This window comes from Eptatretus burgeri, chromosome 9, assembly GCF_056783735.1.
Source record: "Eptatretus burgeri isolate ZD-2024b chromosome 9, Ebu_testis_v1, whole genome shotgun sequence".
In the NCBI taxonomy this organism is placed as follows: Eukaryota; Metazoa; Chordata; class Myxini; order Myxiniformes; family Myxinidae; genus Eptatretus; species Eptatretus burgeri.
Window position 1 is genome coordinate 59,301,537 of NC_140969.1, and position 20,938 is coordinate 59,322,474.

A 20,938-nucleotide genomic window follows, 5' to 3' on the forward strand; every position below is an offset into this window, starting at 1 on the left:
GACTGAGACCAGAGAACGGGGAGGCCTTGTGTGGAAGGAGGATAAGTGAGTGGTTCATGGAGGTGCTTGAGAAACAGAGATTATTGTGGTTCACTGAAGAAGTTTTGGAATAGACCCACGCTGATGTCACTCTGCCTTTGGAGAGGGGAACAAGTGGCCTCAGAAAGAGAGAAGTTTCTCGTGGCTGGTTGACCATCGTGTTCTGTTTTGGCTTCCTTCATCTTGGATGCTACTCATCGCTGGCCCTCGTCATGGCTGGTTTATTACGTCTTTGAACCTGTCGTCACGAGCTCCTGTCTTCCACCTGATTTATAAAGCAGGCTGCATTGTGTTCTGCATCTACCCTGCGCATCTACGAGAAAGGGAAGTCCCGCCTGCATTCATAACCTGGTGTATAAGTGTGTTCTGTGATGCTGAGAGTAGGTGAAGATTTGAGCTTTATTTCTCATTAATGTCAACAAGTTTATGTGCTCCCATCTACATCCTTGTGTCTTTTGATTCGCTTGATTTGTTCTGTTTATTATAGCATCTTGTCTACCTTCCTCCCTGTACTTTTCTATATACAATAAACCCATTTAAATATAAGAAAACGTGTTCGAGCTATCTGCTTTTCATACGTGTTTGCTGTCAATTTTGGCTCAGTTGAATGATCCTTGAGGAATGGTAATGTTGTAGAAGAATTATTGAACCCAGTGCCTTAAAAGACCATTACACGGATAAAGTAGAAAGTGCTTTGAACATTTTGAACTTACATTCACATATCGGAAGGAAGAAAAGGAGGGCCTCACCGTGTCAAAAATTTTTCGGTCAATTTCTTTAACGTCCACTTTTTTGACACCAACACCAAAATTGTATTCAAGTTTGACATGTCCTTCATGGATGTAGGCACACAGAAACAATTCCTGAAAAGCAGGGATGAAAATGTGGCATTTTAGAAAAAAAAAACAAAAAAAATACAAGGAATAGCAAAAAAGAAAATTAAATCAGATATCACAACCTCATGATGTGAGAGGTGTATGATGAACCTCCAATTTGAGGTTGCCCTCAGCACACTTGGGAATACACATGGTAATATAATTTGTCAAATATGCACTTAAAATACAAGTTGGATGGCATATTTAGAAGAAGGTGGTCATGAGATGGTCCATTGGCTTTATTTTTCATCCTTGTGACCATATCCAACATGTGTATTTGACTATCGGACGAGCCATTGGGCTGCCTCGTTTGGGTTCAAACTGCAACTGAACAAACAAATGATCATCCTGGTGCAATTTTAACAGGGGTGCTGCATATTGAAGCATGCCGTCCTGTAGCTGGTATATTAAGCGTACTCTCCTGCATTTATGTTGTGGGCGTTAAAGATCCCATGTTATATTGAGAAGAGGAGGTCATTGTGCACCGGTAACTCGGCTAAATTAACTGCTCGAGTTCTGCCGAATAACTTGTACTCCCCGCAAAATGCAGGAGTGCTGAGGTGTGGAGATGATACACAAATGATATGCTGAATAGACTTCTTCTGTTTGAAACTTTGTTATGTTGCAGCTAGTTTACAGTGACCGAGACTTGTGTCAGAGCAGGTCATTTTTATCTCCTTGCCATGTATCCCTTTTTACCTGTATATTCACATTGATTTCCTTGGCTGATGAACAGTGTGGATAAATAAGTAAATGTGAAAAGTGACCCAATCACAGGTTCATTTGCTAATGCAACACTAGCATGACAGATAGCATAATGACATTGCAGCTGATATGGCTAATGCTGCATGTTCCAGCATTCTCCTTGTATGAGGAGCATTCAAAAAAATTACATGAACCTGAGAATCACAATAGTCTCAGACATGCAAAAAATGTTTTCAATATCCCAATATGGGAATGTAACAAAATAAAATAAGCTCTCTTACAAGGAACCTCAACACAGAAAGAGGCAGCTCGGCCCCTCAAGCCTGTCCAAAATTTGTCAACCTATCCTTGTCCTTGCAAAATACTTTTTAAATGTTGAGCGTGAAGCAAGAAAGCAGCACATACTATTTATAAAGTCTTTGGTATGACCCTGCCAGGGTTCGAACCACCGACCTCCTTGACTCAGAGAGGATGCTATGTTGCATTACTGAGCCATTCTGCTGAATTAGTAAGAATAGTTATTCTTATTTGTTTTTCCATGAATGGTCAGGAGTTGAGGCTGATTAATAAACTGGAATTTGGCACGAATGTCAAACTCAGTAGCATTGTGATTAGAGTGTCTGCTCTAAATCCGGTAAATCGGGGGTTCGATTCTGGATCTTGGCTGAGTCTTACCAAACACTGGAAATGGTGCATGCTGCTTCCTGGCTTGATGCTCAGCATTTAAAAGGATGGAGCACGAATAAACAACCATAAGTTGGCAACCACTGCACAGGCCTTAATAGGCCCAGTCTTCATCCTGTGTTGAAGTTCCTCGTCAGGGAACTCATTTTATTATTTAAGAATTACCCCCGTGTGGGGGTGACGGTCATCTCTATAATGTTTTTTACTATCATAATCGATGAACCGTTGCCAGATATCTCCTAAAATGACAGACGAGATAGGTTTTGAAAATGGCGACTTTCACAACTTTCGTGACCTCGTGACCTTGACCCTGACCTCGAATCTGGGGAAAAATATGTCATTGGGTATCACTCATCGACCTCTACCCACATACCAAATTTCATCAAGATCGGAAGTAAAAGGTTTTCTTTATACTGGGAGGTGTTTTTGACCATCTTCCAGGTTACGAGGCGGCCAAACGGGACGGAAATTCAAAAATCTGTCTGGTTAGATACAAGATAATATTTTTTACTATCATAATCAATAAACAGTTGCCGAATATCTTGTAGAATGGCAGACTAGATAGGTTTTGAAAATGGCGATTTTTATAACTTACATGACCTCGTGACCTTGACCCTGACCTTGAACCCGGACAAAAGTTATATCGTTGTGCAACACTCATCGACTTCTACCCACATACTAAGTTTCATCAAGATCGGAAAGAAAAATTGTTGACGGACGGACATCTGGTCCGGCTTTATTAGGTCATCTCGGTAGAGATGACCTAAAAAAGGAACAGCAATTTATGAATGTTCTTCATTTATGACCTTATTTATGTCATCCTGCTATGCTCAAGGTGGTAAATGGCAAAAAAAACAGTTTCTATAAGTAATAAAAGTTTTTTTTTTTTATGATGCAAGACAACTGCCATTGTGATGTATGCTAGATAACGAGCAGATTCACTTACGTATTCAAAGTAGCACAAAAACAAAAATACATATTGATGTTGTAAACTCGGAACTCACGTTCTTTTCAAGGAAGATAAGTATTCCATTGTATGTTGTACTGCGCATCTGGAATTCAAACTTGAGAAAATACTTGCTTTGTTCGAGTTTCAACAAAGCGAATCCAGTACCCTCAAAGTAGAAGTCTTGCGCAGCTTTTGAATCTTTGTACCTACACGTTGATGGGAAGAATAATGGACATCATTATAGTCGATCAACCAGATGGCACACAACGGGTGAGAAAGCCATGAAATAACCTTCAACAGTTCGCCCTTAAAACATGAGCTATTGTATTAAACCAATATTTCTATCACATAGCCCTGAGATACTACATCAGTGACACAGCTGTATCTCCAGCAAATGATGCAACCAGCTGATTGCCTTAACATATTAACCGTCATACTTTAACTGTCAGATGGTGATGAAAACGGTGATTTTCACGTGTATAGTTTGTTAAATGATGTGCATTACTTTTGTGAGGCAATTCCATGATGCGAATAATAGATTATTGAGCCACTCAGGGTAAGTGTGACATGGCCAGTATGTCGTTGTGTTGTTCCATATTAATTTATTCTACACTTTTCCCCACTACTGGCGCTATTTACCAGTCTGGGGTGAGCTCGACATTTTAACATACATTTGCATGTCCACTTCCTATGGCCGATTCAAACTAGCCATTGTTTGAGTCAGCCTGCCCGATTGATTGGCTGGTTTAAACGTGCATACTAAGGGCGGAGGACTGGGAGTGAGGACTTAAAGGTGGACACTGGTGATGGTGGTGAAAATTCATTTAACTATGATACAACATGTTCATTGAAGAGTTGAGTCGTTGGGATTTGAGATACCACAATCGAGGGGAGATGATTCATGTCCAGGTTTCAAAATTGTTTAATTTGGCAGCTTTGGATCATAGCAACACATGCTCAATCCTGCATATGGCCCAAAACAGATGTTGGTGGTTTGGGTTTGGTGACATTTATGTCTATTTTCTGAAGTCTGAATCTCAACTGCACTTTTTACAGGTTGCCAATGTCCTCAGGTCTTCCCCCACAGAATCAAACTGTGGTTGTCCTCAGCACTCTTCCACTACATCAACAGCTCATCATTTGCTACAGTGGCTCAGCAAGTCGTCATGGCTAACCACGGTCATCTCTCCTCTTGACATGCTTTTCCGTGCTCTGTCTTCCCATATCTTCCCACTCAGCATGTTTCCATGGGGCCCGATTCCTCTGTTTATTAGTCCCGTACCAGTTTCACCAGAGGTGACTGTCTGTTTGCTCTCTGGTTGCCCATCTGTCCATCCCACCTGTGGTTTTTCCGACCTTTTCCCCATACCCTTTAACATATTTTTGGTTGAAGGTTTTTTTTTTTCCCACCTGTGTTTTTTGTGGAGTTCTACTGGAGCTTTCCAATGTGGAGTGTGATCCACCAAAATGATCATCATGACCTCCTGAGTTTATTAGGCGAATTAGCTACAAAGAAACCAGAAGAATTCCCATGTTTGAAACGCACGACATGTGAAGGTGTAAAGAGCAGCTTAATAGGTCCTTCCATGGCATGGTATTCTAATTACATGACATGAATTACAATTACATGGCATGATGATGTGCAAAAAGAATGACAATATTGTAATGAAGCAGATATTAATTCATATTAATAATATTAACAACAATAATAGTGGTATAATTTGTCGAAAATGATAATTAACAGAAAATCCCCTCTCCCATCCCCCCCCCCCCCGTCCTGGACCAAGCTCATCTGGGCTTAGTGAAATGGCAAGCTAATCCTCAAGCAGTATGGCTGGCAGGCAGGTGTACTAGAAAGCCATGAAGACCAATTAAAATTTGGTACAATGGACCAAGAGAAACACTAGTTCCATGAAACAGCACAGATCGGCAGGCCTCTGGCCTTGGGGCCTGGGTGTATAGTCCATGGCTTCATGCAATTGGAATGATCCCAGGTATATAAACCACATTGTATTATATATGCACACAAGCCATATGCATGCTTTTGCTTTATGTATGTACATCGGGTTATTCGCCCCTATTGGACTTAGTCTGAAATGGGGGCTTATGGATTTGGTCTCGATTTTCGTGTCTGTGCGTGCGTGTATCCGCAACCATATATCGGACATGTATGGACCGATGTTGTTCAAACTTGGTAAACAGATAATGACTGATGGCTTACATATGCACATCATTTCTTTGTAAGATCAGATCCAAGATGGCCGACTGGCAGCCATTTTGTTACTTAAATGTGTCCCCAACCATTTCTCAGATATGCAGATATCCTATTTTGTTTGAACTTGGCACACAGAGTAAACAATGGCAAACATGTGCACCTCACTGAAAAAAAAAACGTATATAAATATAGACACAATGTCAAGGTTTGTATAAGAGCTAACACACAGAACACATCACAAGGGGAGCAGGAGACAAGAGGGATGGGAGAGGGAAGCACAAAACAGTGGGGAACAGACACATGAGGAGATCTGTGGAAGGGAGAGGGATGGGGTGGGATACACAGGGTAAACAAGATGGACACTATGGGGACTTTCAGGAGGGAAAGCAGGGAATATGAAGGAGGTGGGTTTGGGGTGGTCAGTTTTTATTTTGCGATCTGATCAGAGATGGCCAACTGGGAGTCTGGCGGACATTTTAGTTGAACATAAATGTGGGCTAGCCTTTTAACTCCATACAGCAGCAGAACCAAAACAACAGGGGCAATGACATTTTGTGTCTTTTTTACTTGTTTTCATTCTTTTTGCCACCGAACGCACCATTATGCACCGTCCAAATATAGGGATGTGTCTGGTGCAAAAGGTCTGGCTAAAACTGATAGTATGCACAAAAACCTTCATTTATTTAACTTTTGTGTGAATAGCATAATTAAAGGGCATCAGTGGATGGCCTAGAGTTATGCACAATTGCCTCTGTCAGTCTAGTTTGAATCCAGATCCAGCTATGAACTGACACCCCGGTCATATGCATGTTTTTGTTTCATGCATGCACATCGGATTATTTAAAATATCACATCGGTCAGGGACATGTATCGCAAGGCAATTCTCGCTCTTGTTTGCTTTCATTTTAATCCATCCCATTCAATTTTACTCCTTACTTTTGTGCTTTCGCTCTCACTGCCGGACCGTATCATTATAACTGGTGATTGCTGTTAGTTATTTATCATCATGTCATTTTCTATATAATTTTATATAATATCATTTATAAGTTTCCTTGCAAGAAACTTAAACATCAGAGGAGGCCATTAAGGCCATGAAGTCTGCACAGTGGTTGCAACCTGTAGTTGGTTGGACCTCTGTTCTATCCTTTTTAAAAGCTGATCGTCAAGCTAGGAAGCAGTGCGGACCATTTTTTTTAAATCATTGGTGTGACTCGACCAGGGTTCGAACCACTGATCTCCCGGAATCAGAGCGGACACTCTCAAACTATGATGCCATGTTCGTTTCCGATCTTGTACACATCAAGAGTAAATTATTTGTTTAAAACAGAGCTTGTGTTATTAAGTGCAATCATTTGCATCGGTGGTGAAATTGGGCTCAAATTTGGAAAGCTGATAGCCCACGTCCCAATTCACCATCCGAGCTTGCAAATATTCGAGTTCCACCCTCATAGCATTGCAAGCTGCTGCTCAGAAGTGCTTGAAAATATGTTGATTATATTGTGTATGCTGATGATGTGCTTATGCACATAAGAAACACGAACTTACCGCTTGGCCGGCACTTCCTTTTGAGTGTCCATGTTGTAGAGCTTGATGAAGTTGTACAGGCTTGCAAGATTTTCATTCACAGAAGCCAGTTCCAAGTATCCTTTAAAATTTGGCAACTTCAAACTGGGAGGGAGCTGAATAAAGAGAAATAAATAAAGTAAATGCTGCTTTGTCTACTCTGTTACATCTCTTGGTAAAATTTGTGAAAGTGATGTAACAAAAAGTTAAAACTAAACTAAAGGGTGATGCATAACCACAAACAAGCAGAATAATACACCTGAGCGGGTTTGACGGTCAGCTCGGATAGGAAACTTAATGCAACCGAGCATTAATCAACCTTAGCGACTCTGGAAAGTGAAAACAGAATTCAAATTTAATTTAAAATAAACGTGTGAGGCCGCTCGAAGCAAAAATCTCCATATTCTAGTAATCATTCCCAACATCATAATACAATTTTAAAACCCACGTTTATGGCCGTGAAATAAATACTCTCAGTGTGTGCATTTAATGGCTGTATCCAGGACAGAGCTGGACCCCAACTAAAAATACACCACCTAGCGTTTAATATTCACTCGATATAAATCAAAACCCAATCGTGTTTATACACCGCATTTATAAAAAAAATAGGCATTTTTGGGGGAGGCATCCATTCATCAAGGATTTTCACTTCTCACGGGGGGGGGGGGGGTTGGAACGTAACCCCCGCGATAAACGGGGGATGACTGTATACCTATCGATGACGGAGTTTCACTAGTCCATAGATGTTTGGTGTTACCTTTCGTTCTATCAGTGTGTCAATTTCAATCATTCCATGAAATAACCGTCATAGCGAAAGCTCAAGCGCAATGTGTATTACCACATCAACAAAACAAAGGATGACTGACAGATGGTTTTAACATGACCAATTTTATATGGAATTGGATGATATTTTTCAGATGGGGAAGTGAGAATAGTTTGGAAAAGTTTTGCAGGAAGGACACTAGAATGGGTGGAGGGAGGGGGGTTGGGTTAGGTTTAGGGATGTCTCAAACTCAAAATGATGTTTACAATGCACATATCATATAAATGTTAAAATATTTTAGCTTGGGGAATACCACTAATTCATGATGTGGTACACTCACCAAGTCATAGATGGGTGTGGCAGTGCCGATGTAAAACATCGTGTTTGCTGGATTCAAGTCAAAGAGGTAATCAGTGGGTAACCCACGTTCTTTCTTGATGAATTCGTTGACACCTCCCTTATATTCCATTGTCATCATTTCATAAATCCTGTTTGTACAGACACAATCAGCATGAATTGTTTGATTCCACAGTCCAGAAAAAAGACAACTTGTCTGTAGATAACTTTTCCTTGTATGTTATAGGCCAAGATAAACGATTCATTTCAGAAGACTGAGCGAAGATGTACTGGATGGTAAATTTGGTATTTGGACAGATAAGATCTATGTGATGCCCATTTCAAGACCGCAAGAGAAACCACAGCAGAGATTATGCCAAGTACTCAGACCAGCGATATTCAAAATAATTTGAAGCTACATAGGGGTAAGGTTGCAAGAAATAACAAACACTGAAAGTACTAATGGTATGTAATATGGGCTGGTGCTCTGAAGCCTGCACGTGGTGGCTCTGCTTCGACTTATCCTTCCAGAGCCACGTCGAAAGCCGAGTGACGGTTAAATAACTTGGCAACACCAGGAAATCAGGGGCAGTGGTTAAATAAGTCAAGAATGACAGGAAATCAGGGATGGTGGTTAAATAACTCAACAACTTCAGGAAGTGCAAAATGGCTTCGGGCGGATGAGTGCCTCAGGAGGGTAGTATAACCCTCGATGGTGGAAATGGCATCAAGAGGAGGAGGTCGACTTGAATGATTTATTGAATCAACGGCATCCACAACTACATGTTGCCTTGCAAGCAAGGTTGTGGCTGATCAAAGGCTAGGCCCACTGCCTACAATTGTTGTTAAGCAAGAGCAAGGGCATACGGCTATTAACAACGCTTTTTCTACTGGTGCTCCAGGTTGGGGGTTTGGCAATGGGCCAGCAACCAGTTCCGTGTAAAAAGGTATTTTGCTACATAGAATGCATGACCTTGTGTGTTGAAAGACACAATGAAGACAAGTAAGCAATTATGAAGTATGGTATATAAACTATTGCAAAATAAAGAACTTGCCTCTCAAATCGAATCATCGAAAACCTGTCATCCATGATCTTCGCAGCATCATCTGGGATTCTGATGCTTCTTTCTCCTTTGCCAAGGTTGCACACAAACACGACTTGCTTGTTTTCCAAGTATGCACCGATGTAGTCCCCCTACATGATGGCAAAACAAATTAGAGATTTTCAAAAAACAAACAATTTACTCACACTTTGCTCTGCTGTAAGATCTTTGAGGGTGGTACAAGATTAACATCCATTTTATTGGTGAATTATATAATCTTAAAAAAGGCCGGGTTACTGAAAGTTTGTGGAACGGGTCATGGAAATTCCCATGCAAGGTAATGTAAACAGCTGCACAAAGCAGGCTGGTCATTCCAAGACATCATTGAACATGTCACAGACTGAGGAACAGCATTATGTGATGAAGCTTCTGGAAAATTAAAATGTCAAAACAACTGAAGCTTACAGGATTTGTTAGGGTTAGGGTTAAGTGTGGTTGAGTGGTGTAAAAGATTCAGTGCGTGTTAGCCTTGAACATGTACATGATTATTGACTTGGCTTCTTTATGTAGACTCTTTAGTGACTATATTCTGACTGGTAAGCTTTGTCCTTCCATTCTGTGGACAAATTTTCGACGACATTTGGCTGATCCTCATTTCAGAGTAGTTTTCTGCCTTGTCTCTTTTCGTCCAGATGTTGCTGTGCTCCATAATAATATTAATGATAATAATAATACTCAGAATTCCTTGCCAAGGAACTTCGACGCAAGAGGAGGCCTGAGGCCCATCAAAACCTGTGTTAGTATTGCCTAGCTATGATTGTTTGTCCATGCTCTATCCTTTTTGAAATGTTGAGCATCAAGCAACACATACCATTTTTAAGTCTTTGGTATGAATCTGCTGAGGTTCAAACCACCGACCTCTCAGACTTAGAGTGGATGCTCTAGTCGAGGCCACCATGTCTAATTTGTTTCGACATCATCATCATTCGTAAAGTTAAAAATAACACCACGTTGTTCGGCCAAACTGTTTGGCATGTTCGTTTATATGGCTCATCTCGAATATACGCTCTCATATATAGTCACAAAAAAAATGCAGGATAACCTTGAACCACCATCATCTATCACAAGCATTCACAAAAGCTCAAATATTCTCTTTTTTTTGTCACCCAGGAGAGAAAATATCACATCGGTAGGTATCAATAACTTCAGCAAGGAATGATGAAAGACCCTGAAATCTCAAAGTGGACGTAATGCAATTTTTTCTTTTTGAATACCTTGTCGAGGCTCGAATGAGAACTAACACACAATGCACAGCAAAATAGGGGGGGGCATGAGACAAGATGGGCAGGAGTGGGAAGGATAAAACAGTGGGGAACAGAGTTATTAGGAGATCTGTGGAAGGGAGAGGGATTGGGCGGGGAACACGGGGTATACAAGATGGACATTCCAGGGACTTTCAGGAGGAAAGCAGAGAAGTTGAAGGAGGTGGTTTGGGGTGGATTAAAGGGGGTAGAAAATATCGAGGATTTCAATGGGGGACGATAAGAGGTGGTTGTGAACAGCTGTTTTGAAGGCCTGGAGGGAAGAATTGTATTGAACAGAGTGAGGAAGTTTCTTCCAAAGGTGGGGGAAAAAGAAGAATGAAAGAGTGAAGGTGAGCAGTGATTCGTGATTTTGGTAGTTTTACCAGAAGGGGGTTGTTGGCGGACCTTGAGCACCCTGCGGAAATATGCTGGGGACAAATCGCAGACACAGCGGTGGGGGGGGGGGACGAGAATGGAGAGGAGATGGTAGAAGACAGAACAGCGTCCTGCCTGCAGAGAGAGAGTGGGAGGCCCAAAGACTCAGCCTCGCCTCATCGCGGGAGACACCAATGATCCGAAATGCCTTGGTTTCCACAGCGTGAAGCTGAGAAAGGTGGAAGGCAGAAGCACCAGCCCAGAGGGGAGAGCAGTACTCCATCAGGCTGCAGACGAAAGCTTTGTATGTGGTCAGGAGCTCAGGTGCACCAAGTAAGGACTTTGGACAACAGAGGATTCCCAGTCAGTGACTGGCTTTGGAGGCCAGGTTGGAGATGGGGCTTTCCCAGGAAAGATCATGGCAGATAGTGAGACCCAGAAGCTTGAAAGAAAGGACTTCTTCAAGAGGATTGTTGAGAAAGTGGATTGGAGGGGGGGGGGTTCCAAATGGTCCTTCCGGGGAGACATAGTGAGAGTGTGAGATTTGTCCGGATTGAAAGACATGTTCCACATGTTGGACCAGTTTGTGATTTTATCCGGATCTGCAGTGAGCGAAGAAGCTGCTGCTTGTCGGTCTGAGGGATGACCGATGGTACGGCAGAGGGTGGAGTCATCAGCAAAGAGATAAAGAGGATTTTTGAGAGAGTCGGAGAGATCGTTGATGAAAACCAGAAAATGAACAGGGCCCAGAACGCTACCTTGAGGAACTCCAGCCTGGACAGGAAGAGGGGATGAAAGAACTCCATTTAGGGCCACACATTGACTGCAACAGGAGAGGAAGTCTACAAGCCATGAGTGGAGATGGACTTGTATACCATAGGAAGAGAGTTTGGTGAGCAGTGCAGGGTGTCAGATCGTGTCAAAAGCATGCAATATGTCTAGGGATATGGCTCTGATTTCATGTCTGGAATTGAGGACCTCCATCCATTGTTGGGAGAGCAGAAGCAGCATATCCAGAGTAGAGTGACCTGGTCTGAAACCAAATTGATGATCGGAAATAGACCCATTGGAGAAGAGGAAGGATTCAATGTCTGAAGCGATGATGGATTCCATAACTTTGCTGATGATTGGGAGAAAGCTGATTGGTCTGTAGTTGCAGGGATCTGTTTTTGCACCTTTTTATGCAGGGCAGTAATGTTTTCTGATTTCCAAGCAGATGCCAGATGACCTTGAGCAAATGAGAGGGTGAATAGAACAGAGAGAGGGTGAGCAAGAGCAGAGGAGCAGGTTTTTAGGACACGTGGGCTGATGCCGTCTTGTCCGGTTGCAGAATCTGAGTTAAGGTTTGACAGCAAGCTCTCCACCTTGTCAGGAGAAAAGGACACAGAGTCCAGGACAGTTGGGTGCAACTGGGTAAGGTGGGTCAGAAAGCGATGGGTTTTGGACACAAGATTTAGATGCAAACATCGAGTTTCGGCATTCAGCCTTTTCACGTGTGGAATCAGCAGTGCGGCCATTTGAGGTCAGGGAGGGGATGGAGGGGGAACATACACCAGAAACAGATTTGATTAGACGCCACCAGGATTTGGACGAGGGAGAGAGTTCAAACTTGAGCAAAGAAAGATGTTGTTTTCTGGTTCTCCTGAGGGTAGATACACACTTGTTCTGAGCTTTATGGAAGGAACTGAGATCACCCTCAGTTGGGTTTGCTTTCCATGAGGCAAAGGCAAGTTGTTTCAGAACAACTGCCTTGCCACAAGCTTCAGTGAACCATGGATGGGAGGAAGGGTAGGAGGAAGGGTAATTGATGATAAAGTCATGCTGCAAGTAAAATTCTGGTTATATACGATGACAAAACAAGAGTGAGAATTACTTTGCAATACTGTACATGTCCCTTACCGATGTGATGTTTTCCAAGTCCATAAAGGGCATAACTGTGTGAAAAATGACGAAATGCCCTGAAACTTGAACTTGTTCTGTAGCTTATCATAGTAAAGCCATTTACCAAGTTTCAGTTGAATATATTAATGGGTATCGGGAAAAAGTCTGAAAAACTACAGGTGGGTCGGATGGACAGCAAACAATAGTCCCCTCCTGGTGAAACTGGAAGGGGACTAACAAGCACAGTAATGCTGAAAGATTATCTCATGCTTTAAAGATCCCCACATGCCTCGGAAAACTGTGGTTCACGTCGGCTTCGAGTGTTTTTTTTGCCCAGATATAGCAGGAACTGCTTCTCATTTGGCACATCATCTCCCCGATTTAATGGTTCCATATCTTTGATGTAGAATTCCAGGGAGGTGTACGGCCGGAGGTCTTCCAGCCCTTTCGGCAAACGCACTTCCACACCGGATGTACCATTGAACTTCATTGACACCTTTACCTGGAAGGAACACATTTGCTCACTTTATCGGGAAAGGAAAGAAATTTTCACGAACGCCTCCCACATTATGCAATAACTATAGCAAGGAATGATGGAAGACCCTGAAACTCAAAGTGCACATAATGCAATCGATTCCATACCTGATTTGCAGATCGCCGTGCCTCTTCAATGATGTCACGGACTTTGTTGATGTCAGCAGTGGCTTTTGCTTCATCCCTTATACTCTCCACTTGTGATAACTTTTTTAGAAGCTGTGGTATCAACTTATCTGCTTCATTTACTGCAGGCATAGCACAAAAACCATCAGCAAAAGATCTTCAGCACTTTGACTTTTGTTGAAAAGTTTTGGTGAATACGATCAAAAATATTTCCAAAGCACAAGAGTGAAACTTGAAGAGTTTTCCTTGAGTTTGCATTTCTTTATTGATTTCTGGAGAACTGTGAGAAGGGTGATATGAAAGTCGGTTACCCCTGCTCAATTTCTCGCACCTCTTCCCTCCCTTCCCCTCCACCCTCCCCCACCATGGTATGCAGAAACATTGATAGGGATATGATAACCGATTCAGTATTGGAAGTACTGCACAACAAAAGCTGTACATTAATAGAGTTTAAGAATTAAGAAAATTATATATTTTCACTGGAACTCTGCAGGATCGAAACTATGTAAACCCTCAATTAAATCAAAAGCACTGACTATTATTGCTTTTTGTATACAAAGTTGAAACTCATAGAAGAATGAGAACACATAACGGACCAGAGCAATAACAGTATAAGGAGAGCATCGTGGAAAGGGGGTAAAACCACACCAACAGCATTGTAGAGGAACACAACAGGGGGACAACTTGCAGGATGAATTGGCATGAGAAAGAATGAGATCAACAGGAGGGGGAGGAGGACACATGGGCGTGAACAAGCTGGAAACCAGCTCAAACACAGCAAAAGGAGGAAGGGAAAACCGGCAATGAAACATAAATGGAACAACAAAATGGAAAAGAGGGCGAGGCCCAGTGAAGGGTTAATGAGGATAGAAGCGATTATGAGATTGGATGGGGGGTGACCTATGGTGGTTGTGAACAGGTGCCTTGAAGGCCTGGAGGGAAGGATGGGATTGAACAGACCGAGGAAGTTGGTTCTTCAGACGAGAGACAAGAGGAACAAAGGAGTGAAGGTGAGCAATGAATCTAAATTTTGGGTGCACCACCAGAAGGAGGTTACTAATAGATCATGTGTATTTTGTGGAAACCTGAGAGGGACAGCATATGGAAAGGGCAGAGGGTGCAAAACCAGAAAGGAGGTGGTAGAAGACAGAGAGGCTACTGAACTGCCAGCAATGTGAAAGTGATTGGCCCATAGACTCTGCTTCATCGCGGGAGATTCCAGTAATTTGGAGGGGCCTCGAGAAAATATTCCTTAAGTTAGTTAAGTTGAGAAGATAAAACTGAGAAAAGGAAGAGAAGGTGGGATGATAAGAGGGAGAAAGGGGGAAGGGAGGGAGAAGTGGGCACAGAGGAGATATGAATCAGAGAAAAGAATATGAGAAGCCATATGAAGGGATATGATATGTGGAAGGGGGTTGGAGGGGGATGGGGTTAATTAGGGGGATGTCAAAAATTGCCCTCTGCTTTAATACATAATAGTTGGTCCCAAAAGCCAGTCATATATTGTGGCAATTCTTGCATGTGACACCCTGGTAATTGCCTTAACATAAGGGAGGCTGAAGGAGAGTTTTCAGTAAAAAGGGACAAATCGCACCCATGTCCAAAGGAAATGCTTCAGTTTGGCATTTTTAATATGGAATAGGCAAAGCCTAGACATGAACAAAACTCAATATAATTACCCTTTAGAATTACCCTTTACAACCCTTTGAATTACTATTGGGCCCATTGGACCAACTTTTCATTGGTCTTCACAGCCTTGTTGCATCCCTGCCTGCTGTACTGCTCGAGCATTAGCTTGCCTTTCACCAAGCCCAGATATGCTTTGCCCAGGGCAGATATTATAAGTTCGTTATTATTATTTCCAAATGATAACACTATGATTATTATCATTGTTGATGTTATTAGTATTAATTAATATATGCTTTGTTATAATGTTATCATGATTTTTGTTATGTATTTTATAAATAGAATGCCATGCTGTGGAAGGACCTATTAAGCTGCTCAATCCATCTTAACATGGGAATTCTTTTGGGTTCTTTGTAGTTAGCCAAATCAGCTCTGGAGATCATGGCAATCATTTGGGATGAATCACATTCCACATTAGAATGCTCCAGTAGAACTCCCCCAAAAACATGACACACACATTTATAGTAGAGTTTTAAAAGGTCTTTGGGGTCTTCAGTGTCTTGTGGATCTTTTGGATCCTTGGGGACTTTTGGTTCTTCAGGGTATTTTGGGTCCTCTGGATCTTTTTGTCTTCTGGGTCTTCAGGATTTGTTGTGTCTTTTGGGTCTTAAGGGCCTTTATGGGTATTGGGAGTATTCAAAGGTCGTAGGGGTCTCAGCAGTCTTTACGTACATTCCAATCAAAAAAGGTACATTCCAATCAGGGACTTTTGGTTCTTCAGGGTATTTTTGGTCCTCTGGATCTTTTGGTCTTCTTGGTCTTCAGGATTTGTTGTGTCTTTTGGGTCTTAATGGGTCTTGGGAGCATTCAAAGGTCGTCGGGGTTTCAGCAGTCTTCAGGGTTAAAAGGTACATTCCAATAATTAATAGACGTACTTAATTAAGACACAAGAAGCAACACACACACACACACACACACACCTCATCAATTCATAGTAGAAACACGATGTGTTAGAAAGGTTCTTCTTCTTCATTTTTAAGGGACAACGGATGGACGGAAGGAAAGAGTCAAATATTGAAGCGGCTTCACAGCTTAAAAAATAGTGTCATTAATGACAGTAATTGACTTTTTTTGAGCAAGGCCCCCATGTGCATTAATGACAATTTATGACAACGACAATAGGCTGTATACTTACTGATAAATACCTGTTGAAACAGTATTATTCAAGGAAATGGAAGAGACCTCATGGTCTCTCTCATAATTCCATTACTGAGCTTTACTATACCCACTGAGATTACCTTCTCACCCTTCTTCTGCAATTATTCCTTTCCTTATGCTGTTATGCATCCAATTATTGTTACCTGACTGTTTTTCATTTGTCTTCTTTTGTTTGTTAATCCATAGCTCTCTGTAGTTCTGCTCTTCCACATGTCTTGGCACCTATTTTTCAATAGTTTTTATTTTTGACATTCCATTTCGGAAGTACTGGAATTAAATTAATAAATGTGAAGCAAATATATCCTGTATTCTGAAATGTTATGTTACACACTATCTCTATCTACTGTATATCTCTCTGCCACCCTCAAATCAAGCCTCTCACTTCTCTAATCACTGGGCCTGTCTCTCTCTCTCTCTCTCTCTTCATATATTTTCCATGTTACAAGTTTCACAATTCTGGAGAAATTAGGCAGCAACATTTAAATGGTATGAAATCTCCATATTGCTTCGCAATCTTTGAAGTCTAATGCCATTTGACTGTTGCCGCATCTCAAATGCAGGAGGACAAACCCCCCACCGTATAACACTATGATGCACAAGGCTTTATATGGGAATTATATGAGATTAAATAAAATAATGGAATTAGAAACACTCAATACGCGATGTTCCACCAGGTTCCACCCAACTGGCTCAAGCTGACAGTGACCTCGGTTGGGTTGACCACTCCTCTTATATGCTGTGCGGGAGAGACACGTGATGATCGTTGGTGGCAATTGTCACATGAAGAGTGATGTTGAGTCTCACGTGATCTTTTTTGCTCACATGATAGACAACAAGGAACCTTTCCAAACACCTAGTCCCACGTAGGGGTTTGGAATAAATTGAAGTGAAGACCTCCATTTTTGTTGAGCATCAGTGCCTCCACTCTCTCCCAAATAGATTCCAAAACTCCTTGCTCAAAATCTCCCATATACATTATAATTCCAGTGCTAAATTCAATTTCTTATCATTATATCTTACTAGACGAATCCTAAACATCATCAACCTTCTTTAAGAAATTAATGTAGTTGAGTCATGTATCTGCCAGCAGTACGACCAGGTTTGTCCAGCGTATTTTGCAATCCTAGAAGGACTTGTGGTGTTGAGACCTAATTTGACATAGCTTAAGGAAAGGAATGAATTAAATTAATTAATAGCATAGTCTTATAGTCTAAGTAAAGGAAATCATGAGATACACAAGTCATCGTCGTCGCCGCCGCCGGCCTCCTCCTCCTCCTCCTCCTCCTCCTCCATATTCCTGCTCTCCATCATCCCACACCTCGAACCCTTCTCCACTTGTTAATGTGCTTGGCACCAACTAAGGATTTCTGATTTCCGAAAACATCTCCACATTTCCAAGCTTGGTTGGAGCATCAGTCGATGAAAACTGTTTGAAACCCCAATTGCAAAATTATTTTAATTTTCAAAACTTTATTTATTTTTTGTCTGCATGACCAGATTTTCTAAATCCCAGATTCAATGTCATGTGAAAGCAAGAATCTGTACACTTTCTTAAATGGCAGATTATTTTGCTAGTAATGTGGACATGCGTATGATGATGCTTGCACATCGATACATTTATAATACATTGGAATCCAAAATTAATAATGTAAAACTGGGTGTCCCCTCTGCGAGCTTTATTTAGTGGATGTTAGAGATCCCATGGTGTTCTTAGCGAAGAGTAGGCGAGCTATCGCCGGCACCCTGAACAAGTTCCAAATTCCTGTTCTAACGTACAGGGGGCACTGCATCAGCAGCACAGCCGCACCACAGAAAAAGTGCTACCTGCAACCATGTGCTGCATACGAAAGAAGAAGAGTGCTCCTCTTGAATGAAAAAAAAAACTCATATGCATGGAATTTATCACAAAATACATGTACAGAACATCATTCAACATTCCAGAATGAAGTTTTTTTTGTAAAAACTCAGGACTTACTAATTCTGCTGGTCTCATTGAGAGCACGTTCAAATTCCACGTTCGCGTTGCTTGAAATATTTGCCTTTAATTTTTCAGCTTCCTCGTTCAGATACTTTAGCTCGTCCTCGACCTCCCCTGCCACACGAGATGCATAATCTGCATCTCGTTGGGCAGCATCGATGGCCCTCTGTATTGCATCTGACACACACACACACACACACACACACACACACACACACACACACACACACACACACACACACACACACACACACACACACACACACACACACACACACACACACACACACACACACACGATTAACCCAATTGTCATTCACTATTCCCAATTGAACAATAATAGTTTGGTAATGCATTTACGATTGACAATGCCCAATGGAGATCTCTCACTGGATTAAGGATTAGTGTTTTATTTGTTCTTTGAGCTTTTCTTCAATCTGAATTCACCTTTCCTTGTGACTCACGATGATAAACCATGTATCAGGGGCTTGTGATGCACATTCATATTTGCTGGCATTTGTTCTTTCTGCCTTTTAAAAACATTTATTACCTCCTTTTATCAACACTTGTTTTATAACTCTCTTTTTTGTTCACCTGTCCCCTGCTTAGCAGGAGATGGGGTTTTGCAATCACGTGTGTGTGTGTGTGTGTGTGTGTGTGTGTGTGTGTGTGTGTGTGTGTGTGTGTGTGTGTGTGTGTGTGTGTGTGTGTGTGTGTGTGTGTGTCGGTCTGGGCCGTAACTTTTTTTTTTGCCATTTGAGGTTTTGTGATCAAATTTTCAACATAGTTTTATTATGAGACTATGGAGGAGACAAATTAATAATTTAGTGAAAAAGTCAAAAGGGAAGCATCACATAAAAGCATCAATTTTCATTATTAGCTGTTTTTGTCATGTTTAGCATAAGGAAAAAGAAGAAGTCCGGATACAAAGCGGACGTGCTTTGCATTTTCAGATTCTTTCTTGTTAATACTTTTATTTCTAACCTTGCTTTATCTTTCTCTATATATTTGCCAGTAAGGTTTGTATGTGGTTTCTGAACCATTGCATGTGTGGTGTCCTTCAACTTTAAGGACTTTGCAAAGAAAAGTTTCATAATAACCATCTTGTGCTGCAGAAGAAGTCTTAAGGCAAGAACCATGCTGCCGAAGAATGGTGTTCATATAAACTTTTGTAAATCATACATGCACAATGAATGCTCCATCTTTTAGTAGTGGTATAAGGTCATGCCATGTGAAGATCTCTTCAGTGTTTGAATGGCAGGAAACTCAATGACACCGGTATACAAAAATAAACAGAGAAAACAAAGCATGCTTGCTGAGACTAAAATATTTAAAACTTGCAGTACCAATTGGACAGTTTCAGAGGATTATTCAGACATGGTGCAAACCATACCTCTGCTCACTCGACTGAGGGAATCCCATACATCACGATACTTCGATTGCAGGTCGATGAGCTTTTGCTTTGCATCGTTTGCTTTCTGTTGTGCTGTATCAAGTTTATTCTGAAGACCTGGGAAAAGAAAAAGTTCATTTTCAATTATTTTACTCACAGAAGCTTTGTAATTTGAAAAAGTAAAGGAGGTTTACAAACACTAGAATGGAGAACTGTGAAATGCTGAGTGGTGAGTTAGGTTCTAGTATAGCTGGAAAGGGGTTGTCAGGAAGTCTGAAGATGAAATTACTTTTAATCAGAGTAAAAAATAAGTTTGAGTTATCACTTAATGTTTGTCCTGATTAATATTGTGTAAAAAGATTACTGGTCTCTGTCTGTCTGTCTGTCTGTCTGTCTGTCTGTCTGTCTGTCTGTCTGTCTGTCTGTCTGTCTGTCTGTCTGTCTGTCTGTCTGTCTCTCTCTCTCCTCTGCCTGAAGGCAGGTTCAGTGCTTACAAAGCAGCCCCAAAGGACAGGTTGGCTGGATAGCCGAGAGGTATGCACACTCGCCTCTGACCTTTCTAGCACGGCTTCAAATCTCAATCCAGCAATACACTGGCATCCTGGTGTTCCGCAGGCAGGGTGAGGCATCGATGTGTTTGTTGCTGCTCGGTTTGACGTTAAACTGGGTGTCTCGTCTGCCAGCATTAGTTTGTGGATGTTAAAGATCCCACAGTGTCCTTCACAAAGAGTAGGGAATACCGCCAGCTCAAAGGGCAAATTCCGAATTTCTGCTCTTACATACGGGGGCACTGCATCAGCAGCACAGCTGCATTCCGAGTGAATGATGCTATTCGCAGCCGTGTGCCACGTACGAAAGACCAAGAAGAAGCCACACAGGAATAATTGCATCGGGCATTTGGCAGATCCCAATGTCGGATCTCCGTGCCATCCTGTCAGACTTCAGTGCCATTAAGATAGGTCAAATCATCCTGAGAATGTAGTTTTGTGGTTAGCCACTTAAATGCCAGGGTTGGACCCCTTTGTGTGGATATAAAGAAAAAACAACGGGACGGGATATTCCCTCGTAATAAGTAATGTGAATTCCCTAACTACACCACCCTCGACAAAATACACTTTCAATTTACAACGATTTTTTTCACGTCATTAGTTCCTATAATAAATGAAAAGGCAATAATTTTAGCGATTTATGCTGCAGCCTTCACGTGCAAAGCATGGCATATAAAAAAATCAGCAAAACTCGAATTCTGACGTCATAACTGCAATGCAGTTTTCATCCCGGTTATACTTTGGTACAGGCATTATTTGTAAAAAGAACAAACAAAAATAAAA

General features: G+C 41.6%; 1 protein-coding gene across 2 annotated transcripts in view; it reads right to left on the reverse strand.

Annotated features, from left to right (window-relative positions):
- Positions 1 to 20,938, reverse strand: part of LOC147020178 (laminin subunit alpha-5-like) — a 189,715-nt gene that overhangs the window by 16,219 nt on the left and 152,558 nt on the right. For both annotated transcript variants that reach the window (XM_085895279.1, XM_085895280.1), the window contains exons 57-65: positions 19,608 to 19,724; positions 18,212 to 18,391; positions 13,375 to 13,514; positions 13,022 to 13,234; positions 9,185 to 9,324; positions 8,134 to 8,281; positions 7,013 to 7,146; positions 3,308 to 3,458; positions 789 to 902 (exon numbers count right to left, since the gene is read on the reverse strand). In XM_085895279.1, the coding sequence (XP_085751405.1) occupies positions 789 to 902; positions 3,308 to 3,458; positions 7,013 to 7,146; positions 8,134 to 8,281; positions 9,185 to 9,324; positions 13,022 to 13,234; positions 13,375 to 13,514; positions 18,212 to 18,391; positions 19,608 to 19,724 (1,337 nt within the window). The remainder of the gene's footprint in view (positions 1 to 788; positions 903 to 3,307; positions 3,459 to 7,012; positions 7,147 to 8,133; positions 8,282 to 9,184; positions 9,325 to 13,021; positions 13,235 to 13,374; positions 13,515 to 18,211; positions 18,392 to 19,607; positions 19,725 to 20,938) is intronic.